The 21287-nt window shown below is 41.4% G+C and overlaps 2 protein-coding genes across 2 annotated transcripts; one reads left to right on the top strand and one right to left on the bottom strand.

Annotated features, from left to right (window-relative positions):
- The first annotated feature begins 216 nt into the window (after positions 1 to 216).
- LOC113027320 (keratin, type I cytoskeletal 18) lies at positions 217 to 9407 on the top strand. Its single transcript, XM_026176935.1, has 10 exons — positions 217 to 264; positions 2776 to 3048; positions 3174 to 3299; positions 3726 to 3808; positions 4490 to 4646; positions 5836 to 6000; positions 6096 to 6221; positions 7272 to 7489; positions 8280 to 8308; positions 8825 to 9407. The coding sequence occupies exons 2-10, from the start codon at positions 2785 to 2787 to the stop codon at positions 8938 to 8940; spliced, it is 1284 nt and encodes a 427-aa protein (XP_026032720.1). The 5' UTR covers positions 217 to 264; positions 2776 to 2784; the 3' UTR covers positions 8941 to 9407.
- A 9235-nt stretch (positions 9408 to 18642) lies between these two features.
- Positions 18643 to 20599, bottom strand: rbp4l (retinol binding protein 4, like). Its single transcript, XM_026176934.1, has 5 exons — positions 20517 to 20599; positions 19960 to 20077; positions 19731 to 19867; positions 19198 to 19310; positions 18643 to 19115 (listed from the first exon to the last, which is right to left on the bottom strand). Exons 2-5 carry the CDS (start codon positions 20074 to 20076, stop codon positions 18892 to 18894), a joined length of 591 nt encoding a protein of 196 aa, XP_026032719.1. The 5' UTR covers position 20077; positions 20517 to 20599; the 3' UTR covers positions 18643 to 18891.
- Positions 20600 to 21287: the final 688 nt, after the last annotated feature.

Here is a 21287-nt window from a genome sequence, read left to right as displayed (position 1 = left end):
GTCTTGCGTTTAGTTTACCTGTTCACTTTTCATCGGAGTTTAAACGCAAATAACAATGACAAAGACATAAAGTGAGCAGGCATGAGTGGGAAGAGCACCCTACCTTTCTCAAGACCTTCAGGTGCATTAAACACACCTCTACTTGAGAGTTAGATCCTCCCACTCCCGCTCACCTGCATATAAGCACACCTGTAGCATCAGCAGCAAACAGAGCCTACTACATTCTTCTGGATCGTAGACTGACTCTACCTGAACAAAGTCCTGGTAAGGAGAATATATATCTTGTTGGTTTTATTCTTTTATTCTTTATTTTTAGGAATCAGACTTAAATGAAACAGGTAAATATTAATTAGTGGTTTTGCTTGCTTGTTTAATACATTTAATTAGTAATAAGGTTGTTATCATGGAATAATTATAATAATGCACTGACATGAATCCAAATAAAACTTCTAAACTTCTTGCTCAGTTTCATTCAAATGGTCAGCACACATATTAGTCAGTTGATAGCGTGATGATGATCCCACATTATAAAATGCCCATTTCCTGCTGTACAGCGTGTCCCGTTGTGTTGCTGGAATTCACTCTGAATATTTTCTAGATCATTTTCCCAAGCTCTATCTCTCATCTGAACAAGGACTGTCTGTCTCCTGCTGGGTCCTTTGTAGTGTTGTGGGAACGGTGTTGTGAGGATCAAGTGACAGAGAGACAGAGAGGTTCCCTTGACCGCTAATCTGCTACTGAAACTTTGCGAGCGTACACACACACACACACACACACACACACACACACACACACACACACACACACACACACACACACACACACACACACAAAGCCACCCTGTCCTTCACTACGTTTGACATCCAAAAAACAGTTAACCTTTTGTAAAGTCAAGGAAATACCATGAACACCTGTTGCGTTGGTACTAATATTACTGACAGTAACATCATTGATCATTAAAAACCGATTACAAAGACGTGCCATTTGAAGGCGCATAGACACCTGTATCCTTCTCTGTTTGCTTCTGTTCTTTTAGAAATCCTCTATCAGTCTCTTCTTGAATATAAAACACATCTTATTATCAGACGTAAAAGAATATGTGAGAGTCCCACAGTCTCAGTGAGAGGCTCTTCTTCAGCCCATAGCCGAGCTGTGGTCATTTGCATTTAGATTTTATGCTGACTTGAGTTGAATTATGTCTGCACAGAGCTGAGACTGACAGACTGAAGAGTCTCCGGCCACGAAGTCAGTCATCTCTTGATGCAGATGCTTAGGATGAACAGCCACGAGGCAGCCGTGCATACGCTCATTGAAAGACTCCTTTCATCATTTTCAGTGGGCGATCAGTGGTCTTGAATATAAGACCCTACTTGTATTTCCATCAAAGTCTGCTGAAATGCTAGAATAAAGCACATTTGCTCAAGGATCACAAAAGAGCTTTTCTACAACCGGATCTCATGCAACACTACATTTAAATGACTGCCAAAGGTCAAACAGACTGGCTTTTGAAGTTATGATGTGTGTAATTTAAACATTCATCTGCTCTCTTCGAAGATATGAACCTGTAAGAGACTAAACCTCTGTGATTGTGCTCTGGTTCTGTTTCTCAAGTTTATGCATTTCCTCCGTCTTGTCTTCGTAGTTAAAAATAAACGTATAAGTACCCCAAGGGTAAGTCATGCTACATAGCCAAACTTAGCTAATATGTAATAACAGAAATTAACCATTTAATGTAAGATGAGAGCAGGTTTCAGCATTAAAGACAACTAAAAGTAATGGCTAGCAATGGAAATACACAACCAAAATAAATGTACATATGCTTTAAATACAAACAACTGGCTGAGATTAGTAGCTAACATTATAGCTAACTGTCAGCTAATAGCACAGAACTACTAAAATCAAGTTTAAGCTGCTCACTTGTTAACTTATAGGATGGATAAATAAATAAATAAAACACATTTAAAAGTTGTCATTAAAGTTATTCTAGTCAGTCTTGAGGAAAAAAATATCTATTTACCAACTGGTTGGCGAGTGTTTGCTGGAAGTCGCTGGCTGTCGGTATGAAATCAGCTGCAAAGAGGAGGCTACCTTTTTAATGTTTAATGCAGATTGCCACAGTTGCCTGTAGTTTGCTTGGAAGGTGCCAGTTGTCTGCAAATAGTCACAAAATACTTGCCGAGCAGTAGTAGAAGTTTTAAAAGTTTGAGGCAAACCTTAAACGAAGAATGTTCATCTTTAAAGTAAAATTTGTACTTCGTTGCCCCAACCAACACGTTTCAAAAGGTGCAGCTTTTACTCTGAAGGCGCTCAGAGAGTAGTTAGTGAATCTTTGCACTCAAGAGCACATGCTCCACGGAAACTACCAACCAACAAAATCAAGCTTTTTGCCAAATGGTCGGGTATCTGGCAAGATCTGTCGCTGGCTGACGGGGCAAGGCCTAGCATCAACCTCCAGCGACCATTTGCCATCAGGTTGGGGAATACACATTTTGCCCTTGCGACCAATGGTGTCCAGGGCTGTGTAATTGGCGTCTTGTTCAACTGACCTGACATTTGTCACATTTACAAAAAATGCTAGACAAGTTAACGCCATGCGGTTAGTGGTCACATGACTGCAAAACCTTGATATTGTAAGGTAAAAGCTGTCCAGATCCAGTTTAAATTGAGTTGATAAAGGGGCCGTGAGGCATATCAGAAAGGTTGGGAACCACTGGCTTGAAACACAACATTGTTTAACCCCCGAACCTTTTTGCTTTGTTCTTTACGCCTTCACAGCCGCCAATCATGGCCTCCAGTATTTCAATGAAAAGCTACTCTATTGGCCGTCAGCCCTCCTTTTCCAGCCGTTCGCTGATGGACACCGGCCGTGCTCGCTCTCGGGCTTCTGTGTCTTTCGCTGTAGCGAGCCCGCTCACCCGTTCAGCTTCCATCAGCCAGGATCTCAACGGGCCAGCAAGCCTTCAAATTAACGGACTGCATGGCAACAGCACCAATGAGAAGGAAGCTATGCAGAGTCTCAACAACCGTCTGGCCAACTACCTGGACAAGGTCTGACAATAACACAGCACTCCACTGTTACGTTATCAGCCCAGGAAATAACACAAGCAGTAAGCTGAAAGACTTTGATCATTAACCTGTGTCCTCCCTTCTCTGTGGCTCTTTGTATCCTCCAGGTGCGTTCACTGGAGCGCTCCAACGCTGATCTGGAAATGAAAATTAAGCAGCTGATGCTCGAACGCATTCCCAAAGGTCATGACCTCGATTCCATGATGGCCCAAGCTCATGCTGTTGAGCAAGAGGTAGGCATCGAGTGGCAGGCAGGCAGGGGAAAATGTCAGGTCAGCATAAGATCTGAGTTTAGAAGGGGCAAGGTTATAATGACTGATCACTTTACATAGACAAAACATTCATGCAAATATCAGATCTATTTTAGCAGGAAGTGCACTAGGAGAGTCATCACAGGCAGAATCAGCTCATACTTCTAGTTAACAAGTAGTAAAAGAAGCCAGGCCAGAGTTAATGATTGTTTTGTGCTTTTTAAAACAGAATTAGTCACAGTTCAATGAAGCTCGAACAAATCCAACTCTTAATGTATCATTTAGAAACCTTGTTGCTATTAGTGTAACACACAAAGGTAACATGAACATACACTAAAGTTAAATTATATTATATAAGCTTTAGTCCAGGATTTAATGCTATTATTGACCTATGTTAATATTTATCAGGTGAGGAAGAAGACCTTGGAAAATGCTCGTCTCATGCTAGAGATAGATAATGCTAAACTGGCTGCCGATGACTTCAGAATCAAGTGAGTGATTAATGATTGCACCATGGTGATATAAAGCTGTTTTCGCAGAATGATACAAAGAGATGTTTCTGTTAATAATGTCATTGACGCCTCTGTCATGTTTTGGTCAAACATTTGCTCAATCAACAAAAAAATGTTTGCACATTAACACAGCGTTCTTTGGAAAAAGTTATTTAAGTACTGATTATTAAATTAAAAGATTACTGTAGGAACACTAAAAAGCATAAAAAGGATAGTATGTCAGCTAACATACAGTTTTCATTACATACAGCCAAATATTTATCAGTATATATCAGTAAATGTATATTTAATACAAAGTTTTTCTTATTATTAGAAAATGTTTGTGTTCTTTGAGTTTTTATTGCTGTATTAATTAATTTCAGGCTACTTTTGTAAGACTTCCTGACTGCATAGGCATTTCTTACTACTTTGACTAATAAATATTATGCAAAGGGAAGTCAGAAGCAGAAGTACAGCAACACAAATGCAAATGTTTAACTTTAATTATGAAAAAACAAAACATTAAAGTACTTTTTCCTGCAAACATGTCATATCCAATCATATCCATAGGCAGTTTCTACCGCAGTAAAAACAAGGGGGGGGGAAAGCAGTTTATCTGTGGAGGTAATGAATAAAAGTTTACTGTAATATACGATGCTGCTCGTCTTTCCAAACTACTAGATGGGAGACTGAAATGGTGATGTGTCAGTCTGTGGAGCGAGACTGTATTGCCCTGAAAAAGGCCAAGACCGATCACGAGCAGATCATCGCCTCTTTGAGGGGAGATTTGGACAGCCTGAAAGAGGAACTTTACTTCCTCAAGAAAAACCATGAAGAGGTTAGTGTGTTTGCCACCATCCCCATGTTCTCGTTTTCTCTTCTCACTACTTGACATTTGTGTAGTCTCATTTTCATTTTGGCCCTCTCCCTTCCCCAGCCTGCCCTCACAAACACTTGCTTGAAACACGCTTGACCCACTTTGGTGGACTCAGTGGGCTTTTTTAGCGCCAACATAGACAGAAAACGATGTGTGGTTGAGGAGAGCGCAGCGATAGGTGGTCCTCTGGTTACTGTGGACAAAAGCAGCAGGTAGATCTGGTTGCTCACACCTGCTCTCTCTGTCCAGTCAGCTGATCCGAGGTGTTCTCCAAGGCAAAGATAAACTTACCCCCTCACACCAAAGGAGGAACTGATCTCCCTTTTACTGAAACAAGACTGTGTAGATCCTATTTAGTGCCACTTAGAGGCCACTAGAATAATGTGATGCAAAGAAAGAAGCAATATGTCCGAGACTGGAGGTTTTTAAAACCTCATTTTCACAATGAAACAATGAACTGCTGCAAATATTCAGCATGAATTTAACCAAATAAGAGTAGATTATTAGAACAGATCACATATTCTTAATTTTTATGTATTTTACCCATGTGGTGCTTGCTTTGTGAATGTGAATCTCTGGAATCTATGCCTTTTTGTTGAATATATGGCAACTCATTTAGATAAGCAGTGTCTCTTTGGGGAGCATTGGGACATTAGATAGACCCTAAGCAAGAATTCAGTGACTAAGCATGAAATATATAAACTATAATTCAAGTTTGTTGCCCAATAAAGTTTAGAAAAATGTGTATAAACATATATCAAGAGCTTTAGTAATACACTACTTTAGAATAAAACAGACTAGTGACAGAGAACAATGTAACAAAGAAGAGAGAGTGAAAGAAATCCACCAAGCATGCTTGAGCAGGATTATTTGTGTGCAAGTTGAAAGGCCAGGGGTAAGCTGAGCTCTTTCCCATTCAGTATTTATGAGAAACATCTAAATAATTAAAGTGCCATCACATCCTCTCTGTCACTCTGCGGTGTAGGGTTCAGCGATCTCTTCCACGCCTTCTTCATATGCTGACTGTGGAAACCAGTGTTGGTTACATTTAATTAGAAGTGACATTTAATACACAGTGCAACTAAAATAATTTGGTTTAAAAATGACAATGTGAGCAATGTAATAAAAACAATCTCCTGTGTGCCTACAGGAACTCGAGCAGATGAAGTCTCGTATTGCCAGAGATGAGGTGAACGTGGAGGTGGACTCTGCCACCGGGCCCGAGCTGGGCACCATTCTGTCCGAGCTGCGTTCCCAATATGAGGGCATTGTGAAGAGGAACAAGGAACAGGCGGAGCAGTGGTATCGCAAGAAGGTGTGGGGAGTAATATCTAGTGTGAATCACTGTAATAATGTTGAATGGTCCTCGCAAAGTTACACAAAAGGTCACAGAAAACACTTCTTTGCCAGCTGGAGACGATGCAGAATGAGGTGAAGGAGAGCAACGAGGCTCTGAGGGGAGCTCAGGGAGAGCTGACCGAGAGGCAGCGCTTCCTGCAGACCCTGGAGGTGGAGCTGGAGAGTCTGCACAAACAGGTGAGCTGGGATGCAACAGCAAGATGAAACAGCGCACGGACATACTGTAAATTCCTTTAGCTTCCACTCATCACCAACTGGTCATGTTAGATGGTTTTTCCTTCCGACTGTCTTGTGCTTGCTCATAGGGGTTGTCTAATTGTTGGAATTTTCCCAGTTAGTGTATTTACCTTTAAATACAAAGCACCTTACTGTCATTTGACTGTATGTAAAATCGAATTGAAAAAGTCACTGTGTAGACAGAGAATGTCTACACAGTGACTACAGCAAGAAAAGTCGCCCATCCCTAGGAAAGGTTGTGGTGTAGGTGAGGGTGTGGTCTTACTTCACTGCTGTTTTTCCTTTCTGCAGGCAGAAGAGTGACGTGTCTGTGTTTCGGTTAAAAAAAACCATTTTGAGTTGTGCAAACATAGCCTAATACCCGCAAGAGCAGTGCAAACACACCTCAGGCGTGATTCTAAATTTATGGTTACGAGTATTAACTTTTCAAAAAGCCGCACTGAAATATGGTGTTGTATTAAAGAAAGAGATTTGTCCAACAGCAACAGAAAATCCTTACAGATGTCCAGATAGGTTTCGTGTACATTCTTTGTACATTTCCAGACCACTGCATCTTATATTCTGGGAAAAAATCATTTTGTTTTTCTTTCGTTTAATCCTGTGTTGACAGTAAACATGTTTTACCGTGCAGGGACATATCACATTCAGTTGCAAAATAGTATGGGGTGAGGTTCAGTGGCGAGGTGGGTTAATTGTGTCTGAGCAGCAAATGTTTGCTTTAGGTGCCAAGGACTTGTCCGTTCACAGGAGTTTGTTGATATGGGCTTGGGAAGCAATTTCAGAATCAGGCGACCTACTATGTCATCATATTACTGATCGCTGGTTACAACACAACACAGCAGAGTCACTGTTATGAGGAGAATCATAGGGTTATCATGTCCGGTGGACATGCCGGTGTTTTTTAACTTGATACTGATATCACGACTATGAGGAATATTCACGGCAATTCCGGATATAGATTGCTTTGTTTTGTTCCCTTTTGCTCCTCAGATAGCAGCTCTGGAGGGAAACCTCGGTGAGACGGGTCAAAAGTATTCTGCTGAGATGGAGCGGCTGCAGGTCACCCTGAACCAGCTGGAGGAGGACCTCTCTCAGCTCAGGCTGGACATGCAGCGCACCAAGACCGACTACGAGCAGCTTCTTCGCATCAAGCAAAACCTGGAGATGGAGATCGCCACCTACAGACGCCTGCTGGAGGGAGAGGACTCGTAAGTATAGCAATACTAATAAAGATGTAGCGCATGTCTCAAAGGGAAATTATAATTAAGTATGCTTTACCCAGCCCTTTAAAATAAATCTGTATGTTAGCTTTGGCCAGCAGGTAACACAGAAACTTTAGTGAAGAAGTTAGAGAAGGACAATAACACACCTGATATACTCAGAGATTATGGTGCATCCTTGTAGTTTGATGTTCAGTCAGAATGGGGATAATTTGGCTACACTGTTGCCTTGATCACAATACCTGTATGATCATCTTACATCAAGCGTTTCTTAGCCTGCCGCCTGGCATTGTTGGGTGTAGCCGTTCTCAGATGTCAGCTTTGGTGAGAACACTGTTACTGTGGCAATGTTCTCAACAGACAGGAAAACTGACGAGAGTGTAAACTGTACTGCGTTGTTTATAAAACCTAATCACAAAAAAATATAATGATAAGCAAGTTGTAAGAAACTGAAGCTTGCTGTCAGTGTCCGGGCGTGTTTCATGCTAAGAGTCCTTTTAGGGCAGTGTTTTTCTGATTGGCTGCCCCTAACAAACCGAAGGTTTGAACAACAAATGGGTGGGGCTTTTGCACTCACAGCCAGATCTGTGTGCCTGAGGTGACTATATTAAGGATATCTGCTCTCACTGACATCAAAAAGAGCTAAAAACTGAAATAAAGCTGCATGAAACCAGCTATTATAAAATATATATAAGTTCCCTTTAAATGATTGCTTTGATTGTGTTAGTCTTGCTTTAATTGAAAGGTAATTCTAACAGGTTTTCTTTCTGCCCTTCAGAGTCAAAGAAGTCCCTCCTCCACCAAAAAGTGAGTGAGTTATTGAAAACTTTATGGAAGGAAAGAATGACCAAAAGTGAAGTTATGAGAAAGATAAGTCAAGCAAAAAAGGAAAACTGTATTCAAAGTCAAATGTGGATCTGAGCCAGCATTGTAGTAGACAGACAGACAGACAGACAGAAGGGTATATCTATCTTTTACCACACCCAGGAGGCCCACAAATAATTATAGTTATGTAAATATCCAAACAATGCACAAACCACTTACAGCTCAGCTCCTATAGCAACTAATGTGGGTCTGAAAACATTTCCCCCGTGTTGTGTGTCCTAATCTCTCTGACTTGCACTGCTGGATTAAGAAACTGGAGTGTGATGTGATGTGAGATGAATAGGTAACACAACTTTTACAAACTCTGTGCTTTAGTAGCAGTCACATATCATCCTATATGTGAAACTACTGAGATTTTACATTTTTTTAATGTATTTATATGCGTAAAAAACTAGTTTAGTCAGCCTCACATTCTCTTCTCATGTCTTTTAAACACAGAGGAGCCCGAAGTCCGCACCAGAAAGATCGTGAAGGTGGTGACTCAGACCGTGGTCAACGGCAAGGTGGTGGACGAGTCCAGCGAAGTGGAGCAGATTGAGGAGTCGAAGAAATAGAACAAGCAAAGAGCCAGCTGAAATTTTAAAATAAACAAAATAAGTAGAAGTTAGAACTTTTTTCAAAAAAAAGGAGAAAAGGAAAAACAAGAAAAATTAAGAGTCCGCCCTATTACTCATGAATTGTGAAAATGAAGCTGAGAGCATTGTTGGAGGTACAGTAATGACTGACTATGAATGTCCTGTGTTTCCTATCATCTCACATGAAACGTGATTCAGACGTCACTACAAACAAGCTATGCTTTGCATGAGTTCATTGACTTTTAGATAGAAATGTGTGAAAACTGACTGATCACTGCTAAACTCTGTTTTACTAATAAAGGGTTTTGTAGTCAAATGATGTTTAATTCCTAGTGCGATAACATTCATTTTACTAAATGCACCTCTGTTCCTTTTACAACAATTTCATGTCTGCTGTTTACTGTTTGCATTCTGAATACAAAGACAGAATAAATCCACAATGTGTCCACCTTCTCTATTCTTACATCACCTTTGATAATGGCCTAGATTTTGGGATTTTTTGAGTCTGAATTGAGCAACTTAGAGTCAACCTAAAGGCTTCATGAGGCTATTCTTCAGCACAGAAGTGCTTTGCCATGTTAAACGTCTGTGAAGGTTCTCATTCAACCAGGTCATCTTAGTCTAAGAAGATTGGAAAGAAAAGCGCCTGGACTTCTTTAAGTTGTTTGAAGACATTTCACCTCTCATCCGATAGCTTTTCTTTCCCAGCTCCTTAGGCCATGTTTAAAAGATTTTATTTAATTAAACAAGTTTACTGAAGTTAAGCATAAAGTGCAGCCAGGTTTAAAGGGACAATATATAAACAGTCATGAAAAGTACAACCTAGGGCGATCGTGGCTCAAGAGTTGGGAGTTCGCCTTGTAATTGGAATGTTGCCGGTTCGAGCCCCGGCTTGGACAGTCTCGGTCGTTGTGTCCTTGGGCGAGACACTTCACCCGTTGCCTACTGGTGGTGGTCAGGGGGCCCGGTGGCGCCAGTGTCCGGCAGCCTCGCCTCTGTCAGTGCGTCCCAGGGTGGCTGTGGCTACAATGTAGCTTACCATCACCAGTGTGTGAATGTCAAATCAAATCACTTTTATTGTCACATCACATGTGCAGGTACATTGGTACAGCACATGTGAGTGAAATTCTTGTGTGCGAGCTTCACAAGCAACAGAGTTGTGCAAAATACAATAATGTAAACAAGCAAAATACAAGAATGGCTACATCTGAAACTAATAAATATATGTACAATATATAATAGTGTATGCATTTCTGGATGTGTATACTAAATATTTTTCTACGTGTGTGTGTGTGTGTGTGTGTGTGTGTGTGTGTGTGTGTGTGTGTGTGTGTGTATACACATATTTTACAAATTAAATAGAGTAAACAATAAATAAAATATATAAAATAAAATGTACAGAGTTGAGACATGTGCAAAACAGTGGCATTACTGTACAGTGTGGAGTGCATAATGTTGAAGTTCCAGTAGTGAAGCTGAGGTGTCTATGACGTGTTCAGCAGTCTGATGGCCTGATGGAAAAAGTTGTCTCTCAGTCTGCTGGTTCGGGACCGGATGCTGCAGAACCTCCTTCCTGATGGAAGCAGTCTGAACAGTTTATGGCTGGGGTGACTGGAGTCCTTGATGATCCTCCCCGCTTTCCTCAGGCACCGCTTCCTGTAGATGTCTTGGAGGGAGGGAAGCTCACCTCCAATTATCCGTTCAGAGCACCGCGCTACTCGCTGGAGAGCTTTGCAGTTGTAGGCGGTGCTGTTGCCGTACCAGGTGGTGATGCATCCAGTGAGGATGCTCTCAATGGCACAGTGATAGAAGGTCCTGAGGATGCGGGGGCTCATGCCGAATCTTTTCAGTCTCCTGAGAAAGTAGAGGCGCTGCTGGGCCTTCTTCACTGTTTTGTTTGTGTGTACTGACCACGTAAGATCCTCAGCCAGGTGTACACCAAGGAACCGGAAGCTGCTCACTCTCTCCACAGCAGCGCCGCTGATGGTGATGGGGGTGTGTACTTCTCTGCACCTCCGGAAGTCCACTATCAACTCCTTTGTCTTTGCGACGTTGAGGGTGAGATGGTTGTCTTGACACCAGTGGGTCAGGGCGCTGACCTCCTCCCTGTAAGCCGTCTCATCACCATTGGTGATAAGACCCACCACTGTAGTGTCGTCCGCAAACTTCACAATGATGTTGGAGTTGTTAGTGGCTGTGCAGTCGTAGGTGTGGATGATGTAAAGCGAACTGGATGTGTAAAGCGCTTTGGGGTCCTTAGGGACTAGTAAAGCACTATACAAATACAGGCCATTTACTTGTGGTACCAGACAAAAAGTATGGCGATACCAGAAGTAGTAGGAATCATCCAAAGTAACAGACAGTGCACACGAGAAGTGCGGAAGAGAGTGCAGGCGGGTGGAGATGAGTGTCAGGGGTTATTTGTGACAAATAGATGGCAGCAAGAGTGAAAGGGAAGGTTTACAAGATGTCAGTGAGACCTTCTGTGATTCATGGTTTGGATACGGTGGCACAAAACAACAATAATGTGGCATATAGTAGGGTGGGCCTTGATGACTGTTTCCCTCTTTTGTTACAGGATTGTGCCATACTGCTGCTGTCTTGTTGTGTCTTGTTGTTGTTATCTTACAAGCGTCTATGGACTGGCCATGACTGACTCCCGGTTTTATGGTCTTTTACTTGGAATTGTTTGATATCTTTTAATCTTGCTTAGGCTGTATTTGTTTTATTTATATCTCTTTTACTAATTTGTTTAACGTTTTATGCTTTGTTTTGTTGCTTTACTGGAGGTGCGGCCGATTGTTGAGGGGCTAGGCACGTGAGGTGGAATCCCCTTCCCAATGTATGAGATTGTACACATACAGATGGTAGATTGCACCATTTAGATTTCAGTGTGAGTGACAGTGAGGTTTGCAGTGGAACTACACGGGTGAGTAATTGGGGGCACCCTTGGGCACTGCTCTCTGTAGGGTTGCCTCCTCAAGTGGCCGGTCTCCACCATTTTGTTTAGGTATTTTTATTGAGCCGTGATTGTTCTAGGGTAGCATCGTGGCAGCAGCCTGGTCATTTTAATCATTGTTTGTTAAAAAGGCATTTTAATTAACTGTCTTGCAGTCTCAGCCCTGCTACCTTAAGAACTTTTCTGATTTTACAGTTCTATGCTTTTAGTAGTTTTTCTTAATACATTTTGATTTGTGGAATTGATCTGCCTCACCTCTTCTGGGCTTGGTAGCTAGTGTAACATTTACATTGGCTATAGAAATCTGTCCTGGGGTGTAACTCCCTCTCCAGGTGGCGTTGTCAGCATCTCATAGTCACCTTCACTGGTTATCCCTCCTTCACGCCACCACATGATTTTCGTTGGGAATGACCAGAACAGACAAGATTAGAGCATCATGGGTACATCAACTCACGGTGTGCTGCAGGGGGCTGGTGTGACAGAAGATGATGTGATGGATAGGGTGAGATGGAAGTAAATGATTTGCTGTGGCAACCCATAAAGGGAGCAGCAAAAAAAAAGAAGATGAAGAAGAAAATAATACTAATCATTTTTAGGGGTGTGCAGTTAAATTTTAACACAAATTTTGTATCGAACCACAATTTCTGTGACTCATTAAAAGTAAAGAATGATGATAGACAGACCTGGAGGGATGGTCTCACTAACTTGACATATATGAGCACAATGTATATGCTGTACAGTCTTTTTATTTATTTTTATTAATGTTTGGGTTAATGGTTAACCTAAAATCCATCCCCAGAACTATCTTAATATCTGAAAATGATGGGCTCAGTCAAAAGTCTAATTTTCTCTGCTGGTGTCATCACAGTTGCTCCTTTTCAGGCAATGAAACCACGGCCTACAGCCCGAGCTATTCATAAACAGAAAACTATATTAAATTGGGCTCAAAATCCAATCAAAACACACTGATTAGAAAGCAGGATTTGTGAATAATGCTTTTGTTGTTTAATAATTGATTGTTGTTAATTTTCTGCAATAAATGTTTATTTAAAGAAGGCCAAAGTAAATTTCCAAACATGTTCCTCCATTAAAACATTGTTGGGAAAACAATTTCACTCTAAGAAAATGAAAAGAAAAAAATCAGAATGAAATGAGTATTAAATGGATTGTAACAGTTAGTTTAATTCAAAGGTTCAATGTCCAACAGGATCGCTGAGATAACGCAGAGAACAGGAAAGTACAAGGAGCCCACCTGGAGTAACTATCAAGGGGAATCCCGTTCAGATTACATCACTGTCTTTTGTTCTCAGTGTATTGTAAAGAGGATAATTACAGTCATGGTTCTGAACCAAAACCTGACTTTATTTATGCTTTATACATTTTTCTTGTCAATTACATTTTAGTTGCAAATACACTGAACAAAAATATAAACGCAACACCTTTGTTACTGCTCCCATTCCCCATGGGATGGACGTAGAGACCTAAAATTCATTCCAGATACACAATATAACCATCCCTCCCAAACAGTGGTCACAAATCAGTCCAAATCTGTGGTAGTGGGCACATCTGCTATATTGAGATAATCCATCCCACCTCACAGGTGTGCCACATCAGGATGCTGATCTGACATCATGAGTAGTGCACAGGTGTACCTCAGACTGCCCACAACAAAAGGCCACCCTGGAATGTGCAGTTTTGTCTCACAGCAAAATGCCACAGATGCCACAAGCAATGAGGGAGCGTGCAATTGGCATGCTGACAGCAGGAATGTCAACCAGATCTGTCGCCCGTGCATTGAATGTTCATTTCTCAACCATAAGCCGTCTCCACAGGCGTTTCAGAGAATATGGCAGCACATCCAACCGGCCTCACAACCGCAGACCTCGTGTAACCACACCAGCCCAGGACCTCCACATCCAGCAGGTTCACCTCCAAGATCGTCTGAGACCAGCCACCCAGACAGCTGCTGGAACAATTGGTTTGCACAACCAAACAATTTCTGCACAAACTGTCAGAAACCGTCTCAGGGATGCTCAACTGCATGCCCGTCGTCCTCATCGGGGTCTTGACCTGACTCCAGCTCGTCGCCGTAACAGACTTGTGTGGGCAAATGCTCACATTCGATGGCGTCTGGCACGTTGGAGAGGTGTGCGCTTCACGGATGAATCATGGTTCACATTGTTCAGGGCAGATGGCAGCTGAGAATGTCCCAGTTCTTGCATGGCCAGCATACTCACCGGACATGTCACCCATTGAGCATGTTCGGGATGTACCAGTTCCCACGAATATCCAACAACCTCGCACAGCCATTGAAGTGGAGTGGACCAACATTCCACAGGCCACAATTGACAATCTGATAGACTCCATGCGACAATGTGTTGCACTGCATGAGGCAAATGGTGGTCACACCAGATACTGACCGGTTCTGGGTCCCCAGACCCCCAATAGCGCAAAAAACTGCACATTCCAGGGTGGCCTTTTGTTGTGGGCAGTCTGAGGTACACCTGTGCACTACTCATGATGTCAGATCAGCATCCTGATGTGGCACACCTGTGAGGTGGGATGGATTATCTCAATATAGCAGATGTGCTCACTACCACACATTTGGACTGATTTGTGACCACTGTTTGGGAGGGATGGTTATATTGTGTATCTGGAATGAATTTTAGGTCTCTACGTCCATCCCATGGGGAATGGGAGCAAAAACAAAAGTGTTGCGTTTATATTTTTGTTCAGTGTAGTTACTCAGTCATTTTGTACTCCACTGATAAAAACTGCCACCTTTTCTCAAAAGTTTTAAAGTCAGAAGATGATGTTGCTCCCTGCCATTTGTGCAAAATGCCCAAGAACACAAACTATGCAAACAAACAACAAACTCCAGAGAGTGTCTCAGCGCAGCAGCCTTTTAAATTATGTGCAGCAAGCAAAGCAAAAACTAAAAAAAAGAAAAAAGTGGTGCTTAAAAGAAGAAGAGGAGAGTGCAGGATGAGGACATTGCACTTTGGATTTGAGCAGTTCTGTCAATGACTTTGCTGCGCAAAGAGTCTGAGTATGAGAAGTTGTGTTTGCTCTGGTACAGTGTGGTGGTAAGAGCCCAAAGAAATATCTGCCCCGGGGCCTATCACAGAGTTATTACGCCTGCGGTTCAGCTGCAAACATGTGAAGCCCAAAGTCATTATGTGGGAGGGCATGTTTGTTGTCACTGAGGTAAAGTGTTGAGTAATATCTCAAAAGCACTGAAAACATACTGCAGTTCTTTCACTAAAGACATTTTTGAGGTAGCTCCTCTAATGCCGAGGCAAATATAGAAAAAAATAGGCTGAAAATAACAGGGTCCTATAGTGACGGGTGATGTACTTGTAAGTCTTTCCTGTCTGATTTATATGAAGCACATTATCTAGAATGACTGACAGCTCTATAGTTCACACAGACTTAGTAATTAGTTTGGTTGTATAATCTTTATGAGTGACATTTAGGGTTTTTTCCTCTGGCATGATAATCCTTTAAAAGCTCATGCTATTATATGAATGCACACTTTCATGATTCTACAACCAAACCGTCACAACAAACCCAAACAAAAAAATAAATAAAGATAAATCAGGACAAAAGCAGGTACCAGTTATGACAACACTGTCAACTTGTTTATAAAAAAATGTATCATCCATGTGTAACAACAAACAATCGCAGGAGCCACTTTTACACGGGTTCAAACGGGAAGACTTTTTTAGCGGTCAAACATTTTGTTTTTGTGGAAAGGAGCATGATAAAAAGGAGCAGACCAACAAAAAACATAATAAGACATCAACAGGCTTCCTGAGATCATGTTACAAATATACATTTTCTGTGAGTGTTTATAGAAATCTGTGGTTTTAAAAGGCCACAAAACAAAGTTTTGTTTTATTTAATCAGATTTTCGTGTATAGAAAACTGAAACACCACTGACTCAACGCCTTTTCCCGTTACTCTGAATAAATAAGACAGATACATGCAAGTCCTGTTCACAGAGCACTGAGTTTGTAAAGACCAAGGCTGATGCATTGTCGGCCAGCTCACAGTGTTATAAAGCAATTGACACAGAAGTCTGATAAACTTTAGGACAAACAAACTCTGAGAACTGCCTCACACTAGTGCCACATGGTCACATGGCAAGAAGCAGCGAGATTAATTATTAATATGCCTGAAATAATTTCTAGATTCATGGATTCAGAAAATGAAAATCTTCTTTGTACAGACCAATTGCTGTCAATTTGAAAACAAGGCTTTCAGATGTTGGACAGTTTGGGGCCTCTACTGTAATATTTCCAACTTCATAACCTGCCAGATGTTTTCAGTAGGTGACTGGACTGCAGACAGGCCAGTTGTGATGACCCTCATAATCTCCGTTCTAATTCAGTTCTGTGCAGGCCAGTCAAATTCTTCCACATCAAACTTGCTCGTCCATTTCTTTATGGACCTTGCTGTGTGCAATCCTGTTTTAATAGGAAGGGACAATTCCAAACCTTTCCCACAAAATTGGGAGCATGAAGTTATTCAAAATGTCTCTTTATGCTGAAGCTCTAATAGTTCCTTTCCCTGGAATTAAGCTTGATCCCAACTCCTGAAAAACAATCCCACACCATAATCTCCTGGCAACCGCCAAACCCAGACTCATCCGTCACATTGCCAGATGGAGATGTGTGATTTATCATTCCAGAGAACAAGTCTCCGCTGCTCCAGAGTCCAATGGCAGTGTGCTTCACGACACTGCGTGCTGATGCTTTGCATTGGATTTCATAATTTAAGGCTTGGATGTAGCTACTCGGCCATGAAAACCAATTCCATGACTGCTGTTCTTAATCTGTAGGCCAGATTGGAGGTCTGAAATAAATGACATGGTGGGCCGAGTAAACACTTTTGGCAGTATAGTGTAGCAGATTTATGGAGCTCAACCTGCTTGTAGATGTTCATCCTTTGTTGTGTCCACTGAAGTGCAGAGCAGTTACATTACTTCTTTAGTGTAGAGAGAATCACAGAGAATGTGCGAGTAGATGACTGTAAAGACGAGGAGACAAGCAGATCTGTGGATTAAGCAGTCTCGTGGTGTTTCAAAAACAAGCACTGCAAGTTTTCTCTGAGTACAGACGATGGTTGGACAGCATTTGAAAGATTTCATCTCAGCAAAATATTGCCGTAAATTAAATCCATTATATTTCATGCTCAAGTTTATCCTTCTGTTATTGTGCTATGGGAAAACGTTTCAAGGCCATTCTCTAATAATTTATTTTCTATTTTTCATGCCTTGGTCTCTGATATAGTTTGTTTTTTCTGCAGAATTGTTTAGCCACAGAGGCTGTGAGCAGTCATGTTGGAAACTTCTGCTTGCTTTTCTTTGGATTTTGTGATGACATCTGTCATCTGCAGACAAGGCAACAAAAGAAATGCATTAGATATAATAAGCAACTGTTTAAATATTTGAAATCACCAAAGATTGCACACATAAGGAGTATAAAAGTTTATGTTTTACTGTTACCGTGTTGGTCACTCCAATCATCCAGTAATTTATCAAGGGAGATAATAGTGAATGAAATGCTTCATGAAATTGTCAAGGTTGTGTAGTATTTTTCAAGCCTGGGGTTTAACGTTTAACGTTATTTAGCTGCCCTCTGCTGGACAGATTTTATTGTGGTGATTAATTTGTAAAGAAAACATCCATCCAGTGCATTTAGGTATATGCCAGTATGGACCAAAATCTCAGAAATGTTTTCAGCAATATGTTGAATCTCCACCATGAAGAATTCACACAACTCCCAAAAGGGACCCAATGTGGGACCAGCAAGGTGTACCCAAGGAAGTGGCTGGTGAGTGGGGGGAAAGAGTTTATGAGGAAGGTCTAATAATGATAATAATAAACTGGGATTGCAGACTTTTGTCACACAGAAGCATAAAGCGCTGCTGGGACTTAGCAGATCTGATGGAAACTAGGAGATGGTGTTATTGGCGTTAAACAATCCTATCAGAGTTAAGCCTGCTGCCTAACCGACTATTTCTAACTAACACTGTCCAGACTGCCCTGCCAAACATTCCTCTTACTAATATCCACGATCCCCCGAATCTCTGAGCAAGAAAGACCCAACAACAAAATATTAGAGTCCCTAAAACTCCCTGGTTCTATCTGAGTAAATACATTACTTTCCAGCTTATTGTAGAACACCAACACAATCACTCACCAGCTATAGAAAGCATTTCTGTCTCTGTCATTCTTGAAATTAAAGACGTATTATTATGTTGACAGATGTCTTTCCTCTTTCTCTTGCAGCATTTGATCTAACTTGTATTGTAACTTTACAAAAAAAGAAGGGCACACAGGGTCAGTTGATCTTTGTGGTTGTGAGGCCTAACCTGCTGACACAAACAGTCCAGACAAGAACACTCCTAATTTGATCCATGACCCTAGAGTACCCTCAGCTGAGTTAGTATAACAGGACTAAGATCGCAAAACATTAGTAAGCTCATTACTGCTCGAGTGTATTGCGTGGTTTTGGCTGCATTTTCGTGGGCTCAGAGAGGATTACCCACTTACTTTACATGGCTGTGTTTTCAAAACTGGAGCACTGACAAACATTCCCTATGTTTCTGTGGTTCGGTGTGCTACTTAACATCTTATCTTAGTCCGTTTAGGTTGAATTTTCTTCTTTATGGGCCAGATTTTTGAGCAGCATAAAGAAGGATGTTTTTCAGACATATTTTGTTTAGAAAAAACATTTATTTTAGCTTTCACATTCACACGAGACTCTGGAAGACTGATGTTTTCCTTTAACAGACAGTAGATGGATTTGAGAAACAGTGGAAGATCTCAGATATTCCTCTACTTTCATGTGTTCCTCATGCACATTCACTCTCACATTCTCCCACTTCTTGGTGTCAAACCACCTAGACTGCAGCTAGCTGGCACACTCTTCTGCTCCTCACTCTTTCTCTTAATCCCTTTCGATTCAGCAGGCTCCAGACTGCAGGACAGGTTGGAACTCTCCAGCCATGCAGATATCGTCCTGCTTTTGGCGGACGACACGCTGGATGGCGGGAGGAAGGCCACGGGGGTTCCTGGAAAAGACAAGGGCGTAGCCGTCCTCACAGCTGCCGTCTTCTTTCAGGGTACGGCAGGCGTAGGTGATGGCGTAGTTGTCGTAGTCTGTGTCAATCACCCAGTAGTTGTCGCCTGAGTTATAGAAAGGAGGAGTGTGAGGAGGAATGAGGGGATAAAAGAAATATACGGGAGGGTTCAAGTGTGCAGAACCAACCTCCACTGGACAGGTAGCTGGCCAGTCCTTGGTAGTTCATGAACATCTTGCCGGGTGTGGAAGGGTCAGGTACAGAGTACTGTGCAGCCATGTCAGCACACACAACCCAGAAGCTGCGAAACAGTGATACAAACACAAATATGTCTAATACTATATTTTACACTTTCTCTAAACAAAGCCTAGCTCATTGCATGCTTATCTAAGCTTACATTCCTGTATAAAAACCCTCTCTCTAAACTGTGTTTCTTCCTAATCCTTCCTAATCCTGAGAAAGCCAAGCCTGCAGCTAATGCTGTCCAGAATGTTCTTCTAAAAAGTGTATGTGTTTATGTCTTAAAGCTTTACTGGAACTCAAGCACCACGTGTAAGCTTTTCTTAACCGCTGACCTGATAAACTGAAGGTTCAAGTTACCTTCACCTCATCAGGTCTTACAGATAATGAGCAGATAATGAGATAATGAGTGTAATACAGCAATATGGATGCATACATCAACTGTGAGGGCAAAAAATCTGCACCCGACCTTTTAACTTACCCAAACAGAGTGACGCGTCCCTTGGAGGAGGCGGTCATGGAGCCATCGTCATCGATGGTGTACTCTGCTGAGATGTTGTCCTGCAGGAACAGGCCTTCAGGGTCCTTCTTCTGCAGTGCATACCACTTCCCTGCATACTTCAGTGAAAATGAAACGAGAAAAGCAAAGTCAGAAATTATCCTTTTGTTGTTCATCATTGTTGCTGTCTGTGTATTTTAAATTCACTCACCCTCTTGGGGTCAAAGTCCTCTTTCACAGAGAAGCTATCAACAACGCAGGAGGCAGACAGACAGCGTTCCACGCAGGACACCAAGACCAACAGCAGGGCAAGCTTAGAGGATCCCATTCTGTAATGAACTTATATATCAGTGTTTTCAGAGTAATCAAAGATTCAGTACAAGAGAGCCCGCAGTATTCATTGTAATAGGCTGTTAAATACAAATTTGAATGAATAAGTTCCACCGATGAAAGAAAAACATTTCTGGAAAGTTCACGACAACGCCTGGAGTCTGTATACTAAAATCGGAGATACAGTCAGTCAGATCTCATTTTACACTCGAGCACTATGTTCCAGTCTATCATTAATGATATCATGTAAGACTATAGGAAAATGACTAATTCACAGCTATATATGTCCAGCTCACCACTCTCAATAATTAAACCTAACGGGAGCTGAAGGAACATAAATCACACAATTTCTGATCATCACGACTGACAGAATTAAAAGAAATTCCCGAAAAGTAGCTGAAAGGATATTTTTTTCAAATAAATATTTCAATGTCATACCTGTTTTGGGTTAAATTAGCAATAGGAGTTAAAAATAAGTTTTCTGTGTGCAGTTATCCACCAGGCTGGGTCTTGTGTCAGAAGCTGCCTTTATATACATGCACCACAGACAAGCTTATGGCTGATTTTCATTGCCTGGGACTAAATAAGGTGCTTAAATCTAGAGCTAATCCTGTTCGTCTGAAATCCTTAACGTAATCTGGCTTTTACCTTCAAACCTGCCCAAGACTTACTATAAAAACAATTAGACCATTATGTAAGTGACTGGAAGAGCTGTAAAACAAGACACATGCTGCCAACAGATGGCAAGTGAAATGTGTCTGACTGTGTGCAAAATACAAGCAGTGGTTGATTTTTAAACTTAGAGATTTGATAATAGTAATGAAAATGCATGTCTGAAATCCAAACAATGAGGTCAATTGTTTGGATTGTTTTGTCCATTTTATTAAAACCAGGAATCTTTATTGGGAGTTTAATTAAAGGACAAAACGCCAGGCTACACAATGAAGACAGAGGGAGACTAAAATCACTGTGTGACACCACATTGAAAAATTGAAAATTCCAAAATTTACTGGATTTTGATAAACCCAAAAAGGTATTTTATGAGGAAGCAGGTTAGTCTTTTCTTTTTAGTAGATAAAATAATGGCAAAAACAAAAGAGTTTGGGGTCAAAAAAGGGTCAAGAGGTCAAAAGTCAATTTCAGCAATGGAAAAGTGCTGTGTTAGCATAGTACAAATTCACCTGAGAAACTTCCGTGTCTGTTTAGGAT

Source organism: Astatotilapia calliptera, chromosome 7 (genome assembly GCF_900246225.1).
Source record: "Astatotilapia calliptera chromosome 7, fAstCal1.2, whole genome shotgun sequence".
Classification (NCBI taxonomy): Eukaryota; Metazoa; Chordata; class Actinopteri; order Cichliformes; family Cichlidae; genus Astatotilapia; species Astatotilapia calliptera.
Note: the sequence above shows the minus strand (reverse complement) of the source record. Positions and strands in the feature narration are given on the sequence as shown.

Excerpts from the sequence above, each read along its gene's own strand:
- LOC113027320 (XM_026176935.1), top strand. The coding sequence starts at position 2,785 with ATGGCCTCCAGTATTTCAATGAAAAGCTACTCTATTGGCCGTCAGCCC. Across the intron at positions 6,001-6,095 it reads AGCAGTGGTATCGCAAGAAG|CTGGAGACGATGCAGAATGA; the intron begins GTGTGGGGAGTA and ends CTTCTTTGCCAG. Across the intron at positions 8,309-8,824 it reads AGTCCCTCCTCCACCAAAAA|AGGAGCCCGAAGTCCGCACC; the intron begins GTGAGTGAGTTA and ends TTTTAAACACAG.
- rbp4l (XM_026176934.1), bottom strand. The coding sequence starts at position 20,076 with ATGGGATCCTCTAAGCTTGCCCTGCTGTTGGTCTTGGTGTCCTGCGTG. Across the intron at positions 19,868-19,959 it reads AGGACTTTGACCCCAAGAGG|TATGCAGGGAAGTGGTATGC; the intron begins GTGAGTGAATTT and ends TTTTCACTGAAG. Across the intron at positions 19,116-19,197 it reads CAGCTACCTGTCCAGTGGAG|GCGACAACTACTGGGTGATT; the intron begins GTTGGTTCTGCA and ends TCTATAACTCAG.